General features: G+C 37.4%; 1 protein-coding gene across 1 annotated transcript in view; it reads left to right on the top strand.

The window, feature by feature from the left end:
* Positions 1-17,001, top strand: part of LOC129223995 (adenylate cyclase type 2-like) — a 92,815-nt gene that overhangs the window by 73,010 nt on the left and 2,804 nt on the right. The window contains exons 18-23 of the mRNA XM_054858388.1: positions 183-261; positions 922-1,083; positions 1,380-1,529; positions 2,069-2,182; positions 8,962-9,085; positions 10,545-10,669. Coding sequence (XP_054714363.1) covers positions 183-261; positions 922-1,083; positions 1,380-1,529; positions 2,069-2,182; positions 8,962-9,085; positions 10,545-10,669 — 754 coding nt within the window. The remainder of the gene's footprint in view (positions 1-182; positions 262-921; positions 1,084-1,379; positions 1,530-2,068; positions 2,183-8,961; positions 9,086-10,544; positions 10,670-17,001) is intronic.

Raw genomic sequence — 17,001 nt, 5'->3', positions numbered from 1 at the left:
AAATATAATTGAAACCTTTGTCCCTTTGTAACTTTTGCCCTCATCTGCTCTATCCCATTTTATAACATAAAATAAAACATCTTATAGTTTTCTTTGCATTAAATAATGATCAGGAAAATCACTGTTGTTCGTTGTTCATGAAGACTCCTGTATATTTTTGAAAAAACTGCTTCTTTCTGTAGGAAACAGATGCCAGCTGGGATAGATCAATATTGGTGCTTACTGGTTACTTTATTTACGCTGCACCTACTAGACAGGCAGGTAAGTGTTCTAGTCAATTATTTTCCTATACATCAAGTATCTTTGAACTGTTTCATGAAGTGTTCTTATGAATTGAATCACGAAGAAAATTGTACTGTGTACATTTTTGTAAGAATTTTGTGGTGAGTAGCTAGGAAAATAGGCAGTTTCGCTAATTTTTGAAAATTCAGATAATTTGTTTGTGGGTCAGAGATTGTTTTATTTTTTAAATCAGGAAAGGGGGAAAAAAAACCCGCCAAATCTTAAAAGTGAAATTTTGAATGAAAGTTATTAGAGTTTAAATCATGGGGGGGGGGGGATTATCTATCAAAGAGGATTTGAGTTTTAAAAGAAAATTTTCTAATATATTCTGCGCAACTCCCTTTTGCGATAAAGTACAAAACTTTTTAGTTTCTACGATTGCCTTATCTATAAGTCGTATGATATTCCTAAACCTATACTATCTTCAAAAGTAATATCCCCAACCACACGCATCCCTCATTGGTAATGTTTTTTTCCCTAGTTCATCTCTTTTTCTTTTTTTTTGCAACCTTAATTTTTTTCAATTTCTCTCAGATCAATTTCTGAGCTACCACTTTTTTAATATCATCCTTATTACAGCGGAAAACGTACTCATTAATTATGTTATCCAAATAACTCTTCCTCTCGATTCTGCCACAGGTTGAATATATTGGCCGCCTGGATTACCTGTGGAAGAAAAAGTTGAAAAAGGAACAAGAAGAAGCATCAACGATGGGACTGGTCAACAGGACACTGCTGCAAAATATTTTGCCTGTTCATGTTGCGCAATACTATCTGACTAAGGAGTCGATGCATCTTGATGTAAGTTTCAATTCTTGCCATACATGTACAGCATATTTTGTGACTATACTTAAAACGCTACGAGTTAATATGTGTATGCGTACTGTACTGTGTAAGGAGAGTAGAAGGTGATCCTTGGTACTGTGCATCTTACTTATGTGAAAGTAGCACAAGAGGAAATTTTTTATGTTGTGTTTATAAATTTCTTATTTAAATATAGTATCATTGAATTTAACTAAAATTTGAAGTTTAAAATTTCTAGTGATATCCAAGAGTCATTCAGTAATGAACATTTTGATTTTGGCTTTTTGTTTTAGCTAGACTTGTATCATGAAGAGTATAGTTCGGTAGCAGTGATGTTTGCTTCTATTCCTAACTATATGGATTTCTACAGTGAATCTTTGATGAACGATGAAGGCAGAAAGTGTTTACAAGTACTTCATGAAATAATCTGTGATTTTGACAAGGTAAGGCTTTTATTGATTATTTTATATTACATTTCCCCACTCGAATAATAGTTTTTGACTGATGCTAAAATCACTGTTTTTCTACCTACAATATCTTTGCTAAGAATTACAAAAACTTGACTACGGTGAGATGATGCGGGTGAACTGGAAACGAAAATGGACCACATCATTTCGTATTAGGTAGAATCAGCGAGAATGCGCAAACAATCAAATCGTACGTTCTCGCCGATCCTACCTATTGCAAAATGAAGTGGTCCGTTTCCGCTTCGAGTTCACCCGCCATCTCTCCGTGGTCAAGCTTTAACTGTTTTAAAAAAATAGGCATATACTTCAGAAGCACTTCTTTAAAACAAGCGAACCTTAGATAAAGACAAGAACACTTCATATCGAGTGCTGTCAGAATTCGGTTTTTAGGCTGAATTGTTTTTTAATTATACATTCATTGTTTGTGGAGCTTTAAGATGAGGATTCAGAAATGTTTCCATAAAACCGTTGAGACATTTATGTTGTTTTAATCTAAATTTTTATTTTTTTTCTAGCTTTTATATGAGCCACAGTTCTTGAAGTTAGAAAAGATCAAGACCATCGGAAGTACATATATGGCTGCAGCTGGACTGCAACCAGGACGAAACTCCAGTCGTACTTCATATGAGGTAATTATTACCTTATTTTTTCGAAAACGTGATACCTAATGGAGACTACGAGACAGAGCTCGTTGTTTTCAAAAATATGAACCATTTGTTGAAATAAATAAAACATTGTGTGGCTTTCTCGAAGCAGAGAAGGGAATTATTTGCAATTCAAATATCAAAAGGAGGCATTGCAGTCTCTCATCAATTTGCTGCTGAAAGAGGCAAAACAGAGACCGACCCAATTTAAAAAATGAAATGTTTTACCTCTTTGGATAGTTCCTTAAATCACCGCAAGGTGGTTTATCCAAGCTTTAGAACACGAATTTGCAAGATGCCAATTATTTCTTCCTTTTTTTTTTCTCCCTCGATTTTGAAGTAGATGAAACATTGCCAAGAAATGACGTTTTCTTTATCTTTATCTGCACTAATAATAAAGCTGAAAGTCTCTCTGTCTGGATCTCTCTCTATCCGTCTGTCAGGATCTCTGTGACGCGCATAGCGCCTAGACCGTTCGGCCGATTTTCATAGTGTGCACCTCGAAGCGAGTTTTCGAAAATTCGGTTTTGTTCTTTTTCTATACCAATTTTAAGAACATTTTACCGCTCAAATTATCACAACGTGGACGACTAAATTACCTAATTATCATAACTTGGAACCGTAACATGGTCAAGCAAATGAACATTGCAAATTGGCGAGAAATTCATCATCCATTATTTGTTAATATACAAGCGAACCAAATGACCTTTTAATTTTCTACTATGGGCAAAGCCGTGCGGGTACCACTAGTAGTTAATATTTCCGCTAGTTAAAGTCGAAACTAAAATGAGACCAAATTATCAATGAGCTTCATAAAATTTTGAATTATTTGATACCTGGTTTAAGCATCAAATTGCTTCCATTCTGGCGAAGTTCGAGTGATCGTTAGATATATACTGTCGGGTTTAGTAGATTTTGTTGATGTCTCTAAAACTAATAAAGAAAAATTGCGTGGTTAAATAGTTCTCGACTTCTAGCAATTTAACTGGTCGTTAAATAGCATTTAACATTGCAGGTGTTTGAATTGCAGAATGGTAAGTTTTTTTTTAGCATGTGCAGGTAAACATCTCAGTTTATTAGTAAACTCGCTGGAAAAGGATGGATTGATGATGTGATGGGGTCCTTTCCAAAGTTTTAAAAGTATTTTTTCTGAAAGAGCATGCTTAAAAACATAGGATCTGACCATTTTTTAAATAATTTGACATAGTTAAATATTTTGAAAAAATTACTTAAATCGGTGCCTTTTATTGTTTACGCTTCTGTCCGATGACGTCACAAATGATGAAATGCCATTCAGTGTTGTCATTCACTGAGCAAAATATTTAATTCGCATGTGTATTGGCAACGATATGGTTGATAGCATGCGTAGAGCGCAATTTCAATTCGCTTCTTGATTATCATAACGTGGAAACGCGGAAGAAAGATGCGCCAAAGAGCATCATTTGTGACGTCATCAAGAATACGCCTTGTTTGAAAAATCGGACATTTTTAAAAAATTAATTAAAAAATAACTGTTGGGAAAATTAAAGTATTTTCTGGGTCCATGTTTTTTTTTTTTTTTTTTTTTTTTTTGCTTATTCTATCAATTTCAGTGACTAAAAGTACTACTTTTGACTGAAGGAAACAACCCCATTGTGCGCATGTCCGTACATATTGATCTTGAGACTGCTTCTTTCCATTTCATGTGTAACATGAAAATGCTCTGATCCCTGCATACGATTTTTATGATAATTCATATTATCGCTTATGTAAAAAGCTAACGCTTCGGGAAAACAAATCCTTTCCAAAAATTCAGTTTGTATCAATCTTGTACAATATTTTTTCAAAAAATAAAAAGGTCATCTTGTCACATTTTGAGAATAAGCTGTTATCAAATGTACTTTGTTTAAAGTTATTAGAATCTGAAGTTTCAACAATAACTCTGTACCTCAACGCCAGACTAACGTAAATCCAAAAATGGCAATTTTCAGGTTATCACTGCATTGTATGTGGAACATTTTTCCACATTGAGCCATAACACCGTAATTCCGTGTGTGAAAAAGAAAAAAAAAACTTCCTTTACCTTTATTTACCAGTGTTATAAGAGCACGAGTCTTAACCTTTTAATGCACCAGAAAAGTTTTTTTACATTGTAAAACAAATTCAGAAACGTTCCTGAAAATAGGCAGCTAGCGTGTCTAACTTCTGCCAATGTCATTTCGGACAAAAAGCAGGAAAGTTTCACGTTAAAAACCAGTAACATTTCTGAAATTAACCAGGAATCTTTCTGAAGAATTCAGAAACCTACGCAATAAAAACCAGTCATGTTTCTGGAATAAATCAGAAACCCTCCAAGAAAAGTTAGATATGCTTATTGTAATAGCTTAGCACCTTTCTGATGTACCAGGAAAGCAAATTATTACCGATGTTGAAGCAGAATTGCATGCAAATAACGAACTGCTTATCTTCCGGCAATTCTTCCATAGCTACAATATCCACAGACTGCAGTTCGCCCGTGTTTGCAGCTCAAGCGTAATTCAGACAGCGTCCGCACATCACTTTCGCTACGTAAAGCGGACAGACGTATGTTTTCCGAAATTTGAGAATCATTCATACTTTGCGAACGCGAGTAAAGCACATGTCAGTACTCTCACCCAATAGAGAGAGCGCGCTCATCTCGTGGAGACAAATGAAGTGCGACTCCCAACTCTACGGACGTCGGAGACGTCATATATCTAGCTTTTCGTCCCGTTGACGGGTCCCGTACATTACGGCTAGCTGTCATGGCAACGCCAATCGCAAACTGGTTTTAGGGAGAGAAAAACGGAGCTCAATTGCCGTACGGACCCGAAGCGTAATTCAAACAGCGTCCGCACATCACGTTCGCTACGTAAAGCGGACAGACGTATGTTTTCCGAAATTTGAGAATCATTCATACTTTGCGAACGCGAGTAAAGCACATGTCAGTACTCTCACCCAATAGAGAGAGCGCGCTCATCTCGTGGAGACAAATGAAGTGCGACTCCCAACTCTACGGACGTCGGAGACGTCATATATCTAGCTTTTCGTCCCGTTGACGGGTCCCGTACATTACGGCTAGCTGTCATGGCAACGCCAATCGCAAACTGGTTTTAGGGAGAGAAAAACGGAGCTCAATTGCCGTACGGACCCGAAGCGTAATTCAAACAGCGTCCGCACATCACGTTCGCTACGTAAAGCGGACAGACGTATGTTTTCCGAAATTTGAGAATCATTCATACTTTGCGAACGCGAGTAAAGCACATGTCAGTACTCTCACCCAATAGAGAGAGCGCGCTCATCTCGTGGAGACAAATGAAGTGCGACTCCCAACTCTACGGACGTCGGAGACGTCATATATCTTGCTTTTCGTCCCGTTGACGGGTCCCGTACATTACGGCTAGCTGTCATGGCAACGCCAATCGCAAACTGGTTTTAGGGAGAGAAAAACGGAGCTCAATTGCCGTACGGACCCGAAGCGTAATTCAAACAGCGTCCGCACATCACGTTCGCCGCGTAAAGCGGACAGAGTTACGTTTTCCGAAAAGGGACAAGCATTCATACATTGTGAACGCGAGAAAAGCACATGTCAGTCTAGATATCTGGCTTCTCGTGCCGTCGATGGGTCCCGTACAATACGACTTGCTGTCATGGCAACGCCGGCCGAAAACTGGTTTTGGGGAGAAAAGTACGTCGGTGACGGGATGTGCGGACGCCGTCTGAATGTTGCACAGTCGTTTCGGAAGGACTATAGCAAAACTGAGGGCGAGACGCCTAAAAAAGAACTGGAGAACATAAAAACGAAATGCCTAAAAAAGAAGTTAGAGTGCATTTCCACGCTGGTAGCTAAAGATGTTTTTTACAGCAGTGAGATGTCTGCATTCTCGAAACGTGTAACGATTCTAGAAATCTTTCTCCTATATACTTCTGTTTAACAGGAAAGTGACGGAAACGCATGAAATTCCGGAGCGTTGCCCGGAAATAATCAGCGACGTATCGGATTTTTCTTAAAAGCGTTCTCCTACAAAGTACGATTATCTGAAGACGGCATATCCGTGTGGTGCATTATCCGCGGCCCTTCGCACTTTCAGAATAATAATAATTATTGAAAAAAGCGGCGATGATGAACTGAATGAAGATAACTGCGCACTTTTTTACAAAATAAGGGCAACATCTATTTTTAGACATTCTTATTTCTTTTTCCCCCCTATCTTCCCTGACACTAAACCTTCCAAAATCACTAAAACTTGACTAGTTGGAACTTAACTTTAATATCTACGTTACTTACTGCTTTTGATCTACACTACTTACACATTTTTTAGATCTACCCTACTTACTGATGTTTACGTTTACACTACGTAAGTGCGTAAGCAAGTGACCGGACCAGTCTTGAAAACGTCCTCTTCACTCCCTTTTGCGTTTTTGGAGTAAATTCACTTGATCTTTTGCAGTTCATTTGTTTGCACGATTTGCTCGCGTAAGTGTGTGATCTGTTTGTAATAATGAGCAATCCTCTTTTAGCTTTTACATGCATGTTTTGCACACGCTGTTATCATTTTAACTAAAGTTTAAGTGTATATGAGTGTAATTCATCTTTTAAGCCATTGCATACAGAAGCATCGTTTTTACCGAATTTGCGGATTATCCGCAACTTTGCTTATCCGCAATTACCGTGCCACCCTATTCCGCGGATAATCGGTAGTTTGCGGTAGTGATTGTGTGACTTACGTTAGTCTGGCTTTAAGGAGAATTAAAGGATACCTAAAGGATATCAGCAGATAGTTTATGCCCATTATTGCTTGTATCCTCATATAAATAATAGCCAATGATAAAGTAACCCGCGTGTTTCAACAATAAAACTCGCGCCACGGCATGATAGTTTGATAATATGTTTAGGTAATGTTTAACATACAGGGAAATGCTTTATCGTGACAAGGCTGAACTAAATCCGGTGACTTAACTGACTTACTGGTACGACTGTCATTTTTGGAGAATAAAGAAACGTAAAAATGGTCAACAATGACCGCTATCTACTGAAGTTAATGTTTAATCCACTGGAGTTAGGGTTAAATTACCAAATTTAACTTAAACTACCAAAATAGCACCAAATAAGCAATCGCTGCGTTCAAATGTACATAGAAGCAAATTTTCACCCGTCATACCATGACGGGCGACTTTCTAGTTTGAATATAAGCTTATCTATATATATAAAAATGGAGTTTGGTAAATTTGTTCCCTAAGATCTCAGAAACTACCCGGCAGATTTGGCTGAAACTTTCACCGTTTGTTCAGTTTGGTACTGGGAAGGTTTATAGATCAGTTCGAAAAAAATTCGATTGATAGTTCCCTTTTATTCCAATTTTAGTCCCAATTTTCGCATAAATGTCCCAATATGGGGGTGGAAACAAACGTGCACATATTAACATTATATGTCCATCGAAAGCGCCAATTTTTCTGCTGAAGATAGCATCTGTTCGAAGTTTCTAAGTTGTATAAAAAACGAGTTATGAGCTTTTTTGTTCCCTGTTCGAAGGCTTTCATCAACCCAAGTCATTATTTAGTGTGTCATCTCAACTCCCAAGAATTGTTGTATTGTTAAATATTTTTGCGTTTCGTCTGACTTTTTGAGGCTTTTCTCAAGTCAATTCTTAAAGTAACGTTTTTCCACAAGATTGACTAAAAATAAATGGATTTGGCTGATCATTTTACTTTTAAACGGAACTTATGTAATTAATGGCTTATTATTATTATTTATGTTGATTGGACACTTGCTCACTATATCCAACCAACCAGCAGAAATATCGCCAGAATTTTTTCAGAAAGATTTCAGTAGCTGATGCATTTGGCAGTTTTTTCCACTGTCGCTGTTTTTGAGCCCAAAGATACGTAATAATGTTTCTCAGCTTTCACCATATAAACAAAATATCGCCAATCAAAGATACTTAAAAAAAAAAAATACTGTGTAAAAATAATTCCGCAACTAAATTAGGCAAATCCATAAACCGCACAAAAATTTCCATTAATTTTTCTTTTTGCACGATTTCAAACAATCGCCAAATTTTACTACTTATTTTGGAAACATTTCGGATGAAACCGTTTAGCACCATTTTTTTTTTTTTTTTTTTGACCTAAAGTGTCTCAGCATCTGGCAACAATATTTCTATAATAAAAATTAGCAAGGAGGTGGAGTATTATCGAAAGTGTCCCAAAATGATTCTCGCAAATTTGGTAAGATTTTAAACTGCACCAAGTGCCCACAAAAATTGAAATTTCCCAAAATAACTAAAGCAAGTGTAAGGGGAACACGGACGGCTACATTTTTTAAAACAGTTCGTACATCAATAGCCACACAGAGAAGGTTTTAGATTTAAAAAAAAAAAAGTACTAACAGATAAATCTTTTTAAACATGTAAAGTTTAATTTCATGTTTCGGAAGTTTGTCAAATTTGTGTATGCTTAAATGTCGTGCTTTCGTTTCTAATTGAATACTATTTTGTTCTTTATACTTATTGTTATTTTAGTTTAATGAATAAAGAAGAAGTTCGATTTTTAATCACGTCAAAAAGGTTTGTTTTAAATTCTTTCGCTTAAAACAGAAAACAAGAGCAAGTAACGATTGTTTCGCATAATTATTACTGACCCAGGCAACGCCGGGTATTTTTGCTAGTGCTTTATAAAACAAATTTTTGATTGCATCATTTTTCTGAAATCTATCTGATGAATTAATGAACTGTTTTCCATCTGTAAACTTTTATGCTTGTCATTAGAGTTTTGGACCAGAAGAAGATGGTACCCATAATGTCCTAGTGATGGCGAAGTTCGCAATGACAATTATGGAAGCTTTACAAGAAATCAACTGTCACACGTGGCAACAATTTCACCTACGGATCGGTAAGATAACATAAGCGCTATTGATCATTTAAAAATTTCAGTATACTACTGCAGTGGGCAAGTAAGCGGCAGTATCTGCAGAAATGAGTTTTTGAGATATTTGGAGAAAAACGCTTTGGATTCTCCACTAACAGTAAATTCCAGCCGGGGACAGCAGTTTCGTGCTTATTAGCACTCATCAGCCCGGCATAGGAGTGACTGAGCTGGAAGCGGAAAACCTCCTAAGGATGCTTAGAATGTTGAACAAACTGGTAGCTAATACAGAATTAGCTCTGCCCAGACGAGTGACCGAAACAATGGTTCGGTTCAACTCGAATATTAAAGGCAAGGCAGCTATATTCAGTAAGTACAAAAGTAATTATTAAACAAAAGTTGTTTATTTGTATTTACTTACAAAAGTATTTGTAAGTAAATACAAATGAACAAGCTTGTACAATGTACAACGAAGCTAACGTACAGTAAATATAAAAAATGCAAAAAAAAAATGGAAATTTTGCAGATACTGCCATTGATCTGCCCACGGCAGACTATATCTCTAATATCAAAGTGAGTAAAATGAAACCCTTACGTAAAAATCACTTGACGTACACATAGGGTCCTAATAGTCTCGAAACGTGGCTTAAAAGTCGTCACCAAGTTGCAGCGAATGTCAGTGCCTGAAAGCGTTCCAAAGTGACGTTGCAGTGACTTCTACATGCCACAAAGTGAACGGTCACAAATTAGTCATTGCAGTGAAGTCTTAGGAAATATGTCACAAGTGCGTCAGTGTTGCTCCTGCAAGACGTCACAGGAATGTCACTTTGTGGCTGTGACCATTGTGACACATTGAGATATAAGGGATACTGTTAATTTTAGAAGGCCCCATTTAGAAAAAGTGTTATTAAGTGTATTTAATTGTGAAATGGACTTAAGCTGGTTAGGATGTATTTGTTCATATGAACAGAGACAGTGCTGGATCTAGAGGGAAACAAGCCATGACTTTTGCCGGGCGGCAAAAGGGAGGCCATGCGGCAACTTCTGGGGGGGGATGCAAATTCACCTCACTTCTGTGGTTTTTTCCGTCGTGAAGCGATATAAAATCTCTTGATAAAACATAGGCAAGGGTGGCAATTTCAAAATTTACCCCGCTCGAAAAAATCGAAGATCTGCCACTAGTTACACACATTTCTGAGGACTTGGACTATCTATGAAAAGATATAGAAGCTTTAAATTCCAAATATATAGGACTAAATTAAACAAACGTAGCGTAACATCCGGTGGGTTGTGACATGTCATCCGGGTAGCATGATTAGCGAGGTTCGATTGCATCAAGCTACCTATCTCGGTTGGTTTGCACATTTTGTCCTGACAGTGCCGGACGTACGAATCATTTTTACATAGTGTAAACTGCACAATTCTATACTTACTGCACAATTCTATTCAAAATACCTGATTCTTTCTCCTCTGCCATTAAATTTAGGAATTGCCATGGGGCCGGTTCTTGCAGGAGTGGTTGGAGCCTCGAAACCTCAGTACGATATCTGGGGTGATACGGTAAATATTGCCAGCAGGATGGACAGTACAGGCGTCATCGGTGCCATCCAAGTAAGTAGTTGAAGTTTTTGCTCGCGGATAAACTTTTTACACTTGGTTGGGGGCCGCGTGGTGGCCTGATCGGTAAGGCGTCGAGCTCGTAACTATGGAGAGTCCCGGGTCCGATGACAGCCAGACGAAGATCCTCCGTGTTGACTGAAGATGACTGGGGCACATTAAATATATCATAAACTCCACAATACCTCTGGGGGTTCTAAATCGAGAGTTGTTCGGTTCCTTGTGAGATTCTAAACTATCGAAATGTTTATATATGGTGCATCCATCTATCGTGTGCTGTCACTATGGGACATCTATCGTCCATCTATGCTGGAACAGAGTTCGATTCTAGACGGTCGAAGATCTTTCGTGTTCACTGATGATGACTGGGGCACGCTAAATATGTCTTGACCATAAAGTCCTCCGTGTGCATAAATACCTTTGGGGATAATAAATCAGATTAATGGTAAGGTTCTAAATTATCGAAATGTTGATAGATGGGGCGTCCATCTATCGTGTGCTGTCTGGGAGTGCAATTCGGACTTCCACCTAAATGGTGCTCGATAAAACGAAAGCACTGCCTTAACACTGCCTTAAAAGGAACAGCATTCGCTACTCGAACAACCGAGTGTTACAGTGAAATTCCGTTACAACGAACTTCAAGGGACCACAAATTTTGTTCGTTGTAGCAGAAATTTCGTTGTAATGGAATTCAAATAATGTAATGGCAGTTATATAGGGACTGAAAATGTAGTTCGTTGAAATGGAAATTTCGTTGTATTTCTATTCATTGTAACGGAATTTCACCGTATTAGAAACAACAACAACACATATATATAGTTAGTGTTCCCCTCGCTTCAACAAACTCCTCTCGATGATTTTACCTGAATCATAATGGGATTAAGTCATTAAAACAGGAGTGAACAATTATTCCGTTGAAGCGGATGTTTCGTCGCTTTTAGTATCGGGATGTAAATTGTTAATCCTTTATCATTCAAATCGAAAAAGAGCAATGAGACCACTCTTCTAAAATTGCATCTCGTTTACCTTCCTGTATAAAACCAATACTCTTCTGCTACCAGTCTCTGTTAGAGCCAATCTTTCTGTCTTTTTCTCCTGTATTTATTTTATTATTTTAATTTGTTATTTGCTTACTAATGCTTGACTTTTGAAAATTGAAACTTTGAATTTTTAAACTTGACTGGCAATCAGAACACAGTGACGAGGAATGCTGCTATTAACCATAACTGCCGCTATTTCTTGTGCAGTGCCGAAGCAGAAAAGTAGACCCAGAACGACATTCCAGTACTGCTTCCCTTTGAAAATATTTGCCTTTATGATTTACATTTAATTTTCAACTTCAAACTTTTTTTTTCTTTGTCAAACAAACATCATTAATTAGTGATATTTTTCATTACACAACCGCCCTCTTGCTGAATTACAGCCCGGGGTAAGATAAAATCATTCGGACTAATTTTTTTGTGAATAAATCGTCGGCACCATGCCAAACTAACGAATGTGAAAAATCGCGTTTTTCAAATTAGATGTTTGCTGTAGTACTCAAAAAAAGCTACTGTTTATAACTCCGTCAAACGATCGTTTTTTACTCTTAAAGTTATCTATAAAAATTAAAACATTAAAAATAACTAAACGCATATCAGGTGGGGAAAAATTATATTCAGTGTGTTTGGCTCTCATGAAAAGTGCCAATTTTAACATGGCATGGTGCCGTGATATGTTCTGTAGAAAATACGACCCGTGCGCTTTTTTCTTAGAATTTTAGCCCTGGTTAAGTTATTATATTTTTAGATTTCAAAATATCGCACCCCGACAAGGAAAGAGACACAACTTACAATTTTGAAAAAGAATACGAACTATTGATTTAAAATCAAAATTTAATGCTCTTTCTTGCCACAACACTCGTACAAAGTAAGCTTACGTAACTGGTGCGTGGTGGCGTTAAAATGATATAATCAATAGCAAGAAATCATTAAAATTTCATAAGAAAAATGTTTGAACTTAATGCGTTATTAGTTTAGACAGAAAAACCTAGCCAGTAAACATCACATCATAATGGTTTTGAGCGTATTGCAATATTTGAGACAAAATCAGTTAAAACTACTAATATGTAAAACCTTCATTCACTCCATGTTGTTTTTTGTGTTGCGTTACTTTCCATACCGGAGTGCAATATGTAAGCCAGTATCAACTCCAGTAGTTCAATTAAATACTGTAAAAAATGAATGAAATAAAATGTATCCACTTTTTGAATATCAATAAATATTTGCATTATTATTGATATTCAAAAGTATTTATACATGGCATATAATTAACTAACAGTACCTGCTCGGCGATGCCCGTGCTAAGAATTTAAAAAAAGTCCGTTGAATAAAAAAATCCACGCCCCTCCCCTTCCCTCCCTTCTGATGTGTAGTGATCATTTTTCGTCAACTAAAATAAATACACATACACACCTTTTCAAAAAGTCTCTTTGGAATTTAAAACTATTTGCCAAAACACATAAAAAGATATCCGCCTGCTGCAACCAGGTGGTTCGCCTTTCTATGCAAGCAGCCCCAAAGTAGGACTCGACCGATGCATCGGCTAGGCCGATGCATCGGTGCCGATGGTTCAACAATTTAGCCATCGGCATCGGCATCGGCGGCCGATGCTAACTTGCAGGAAACATCGACCCATCGGCCTTAAAAAACATCGGAAAGCCGATGGAACTGGCCGATGTTTTTGAAAAATAAGGACCTTGGTTGTTTTACTTTTTAATACAAAGTAAAGGGAGTTATTGTTTTTATATAAAATTGTTTACTTAAATTTCAGTATGAATTTCTGTTTTAGTCAACCTTGAAAGAGTTTTTAATACTGCATTCAGGTACCAAACGTGTTAATTATTGCGTTGTTTCTTGCGGCTGGATGTACGTATGTATCTCTCATAAGTCATAACTCAAAAATGGTAAGCTGTAGAAGGCTAAATTTTCGCATATGGGGTGTGCGTACGTTCCAGTTGTGCACTTCCCTTTTTGTTTTCGATCGAGTGTTCTAAAAAGCCTATTTACTCATTTTTTGTGGCTATTAACTACTTATTTCAATGGAAAACTGATATAGCGTCTCAGACTGACGATCATTTGGTGATATATTGCTGAATTTGAGACGATGGAAACAAATATGAGATGGCGAAACTGGTTTTGTTTCATTTTGTTAGATTCCCGTAAACCGGCGGTAATTTTTAATTTTTCGATATTTGTAACATTAATCACTGTAATGCAGTCTTTTCTGTATTGCTTCGGCGGAGCTACAAGTTTGGGGCCCGTCGAAATACCTTTTTGGGGCCCTATTTCTCTTATCACAGAAGTTCTAAAACATTTATCATAAGCATTTTTGTAACTTCTACGGTGCCCCAATGGTTATGGGCCTCTCGCGCAATTGCAACATTTGCTAAATTTTAAATCCGCCACTGCACGTCAAAACAAACTCGGGTGCAAGTTTTAAAAGGGTTTTTCTGCTCAATGTTTATGATTGTTTTGAACTCTATTTTTATGACTATTTTTTGTATTTCCGAGAACACTTGCCTGCCCCTCCTCTCACTCCCTCAATTTCTGAAATTAAACTCTAGTTGTACTGCTTAGTTATTTAAAACTAACACCATTCCTAAAATTAGAGATTTTTTTTTTTTCAAGCTTCATCTATCGTTTAGGAAGAATTTAGAATATTAATGTAAGAAATTGATTAAAGACGTTTTGAATGGTGACATAATTCGGAAATCAAAGGGTCTTTTGAATTTTTTCTTCAGAAGTGCTGAAGTAGATTCAGAAACTCTTCCGAGGCGTTGGTGGTAGCGGTTCTGTAGTAAAAAAATGATCTTTCAAATCCCTGTCATTCTTATCAATTTATTTCTGATAGATTTTTTTTGAGCAATCGCGATTGCTTATTGTTCTCATTTGACTGTCCTTGACGTTACGATGATTTTATTTCCCCTCCCCCGCCTCCCTCTGCCGCACTCCCGCCCATCGTCCTCCGCAGGCGCGGCTCCTCCGGTCCTGAGCAATGTCCCCCGAAATCCACTTCTCCTGGTCGGTGGCGTCCATGTCCTACACACGCTCATACACACACATACACACACACACACACGCCTATGTCCATACACAAGTCTATGCACACAAGCTTACACATGCACAAGCACCTACACACACAGAGACATACACGCCTACGTGTGTGCACAGGTCTACGCACACACAAGCCTACACACACACACAACTATACACACGTAAACGCCCATGAGAAGGGCAGGTTTGGGGGTAAAGGAGCAGTTTCTAGAAACAATAACTCCAATGAGTAGGGTCCTGTCGCAACTCGTGATTCCGAAAAACATAATTTGAATTAAAAATATTAGAACTCAAATTATTTTTTTTAAACTTTTTTTTGCCATCGGCCAACGGCATCGGCCATCGGCCATCGGCAATCGGCCATTTGGAAGAAAACTATCGGCCATCGGCCATCGGCCATCTTTGAACAATCGGCCAACAATCGGCATCGGCCCATCGGCCAAAAAATGCCATCGGTCGAGCCCTACCCCAAAGGAGGGGGAGGGAAACTCTTATTGCCCATTTTGTCGGAAAATAACAAAAAGCACGTCCTCTTTTTTCAAAGTCGGGAGGAAGGGGCATTGGATCACCCGTTGAAGTTCCTTAAATACGGCCTATCTCTTACTGACCATCTACCTTTATCGACCTCTACATTTATCTATCGATACATCTATACGATCTATACATATCTACCTCTCATAGTAATTAACAATCTTTCTCTATGTATATAAAACAAAGATTAAGTAAAAAACCGTGCGCTTTATTTTTTTAATTAAAATAGCACCAAAAAAGAAGCTCTCTGTTCCCCATAGTGTGCAAAAGACAAAAAAAAAAAAAAAAACTCACTGCTTTTATTGAATCAAATGCACACAAATATATAACGTCAAATAACAACAGCAAAACGTCGGGGGGGTGGAATGAATAAATTCCTAATAAATGGAAAAAAAGAAGCAAAAGCAAACGCTGCAGTTGGTTCACGTGCTCCTGACGTAATGGCCATCGTAAATTGAAGATTGCGAAAACTTCAGCTATGCTTGGAAGTCGTGCCGTACTCCGCATAAAAAAAAAATGTAAAAAAAAAACTATTGCGTATTTTTGAAAACTTTCTTTTTTCTGAAGAAGGTGAAATGTTTTTAAAAGTGTATTATTAATACATAGTTAAATTTTAGAAAAGATGTCTTTATACCTTTTGTGGGATGAGTTTAGAAAAATTTAAACCCAGGAAAAATTGCGAAAAAAAGGGGTTTTTTTTCGAAAATTCATTTTAAAAAGTACAAAAATAGCTCTGTCTGCAAAAACCTTTTTTTCATCATATTTAAAATTAAATTTCGTACATTTTAGTACGAAAAGTCCCCCCCCCCTGGCGCAATCGGTTCAGGGTCCGGCAATCTATTGGGTAAGAAGTATTGAAAACTGCAAAAAATCACGTAAAACATTGAATAACTTATTTTTCTAATTGAAATATCAATGTAAATTATAGCCTATAATTCCTTAATAAATGGACTATTCAAAAAATAATTTTTCAATTCGAACCAGTCGTTCCTGAGATTAGCTCGTTCAAACAAACAAACAAATAAAACTCTTCACCTTTATATTATTACTAGTGGTACCCGCACGGCTTCGCCCGTAACAGAAAAATTAAAAGGTCTTTTGATTCGCCTGTATTTACAAATAATGTATTGTGAATTTTCTCGTCAATTGGCTTGTACTCATGTTACGGTTACACGTTATGATAATTTCGTATCTCGCCAATTGGCTTGTGCCCATGTTACGGTTACACGTTATGGTAATTTAACCATCTTATGATAGTTTTGTTCTTAAATTTGGAATAGAAAAAGAACCACATGGAATTTTCGAAAAATCGCTTCGAGGTGCACACCCCCATGCTACATACTAACTTCGTGCCAAATTTCATGAAAATCGGCCGAACGGTTTAGGCGCTATGCGTCACAGACATCCTACAGATATCCTACAGACATCCAGACATCCAGACATCCTCCGGACAGAGAGACATTCAGCTTTATTATTAGTAATAATAATAATAAAGAGTATACGTGTGACAATCTAAGGAAACATAGCACAGAAAAGTCATATTGGTGATTAAGAGAATGAAAGTGAAAGCGGAGAGGCGGAAATGATGGAGGCAACAGTTTCTGCCCTGTCTGGTGGTGGCGTTTCAATAAAGCCTTCCTTGTACCCCTCCAACCCCTCCCCTATTGCAAGGGTTTTTTTTTTTTTTTTTTGTATATCTTT

This window comes from Uloborus diversus, chromosome 6 (genome assembly GCF_026930045.1).
Source record: "Uloborus diversus isolate 005 chromosome 6, Udiv.v.3.1, whole genome shotgun sequence".
NCBI classification, from domain to species: Eukaryota; Metazoa; Arthropoda; class Arachnida; order Araneae; family Uloboridae; genus Uloborus; species Uloborus diversus.
The sequence above is the reverse complement of the archived record's forward strand: the minus strand, read 5'-3'. Positions and strand labels throughout refer to the sequence as shown.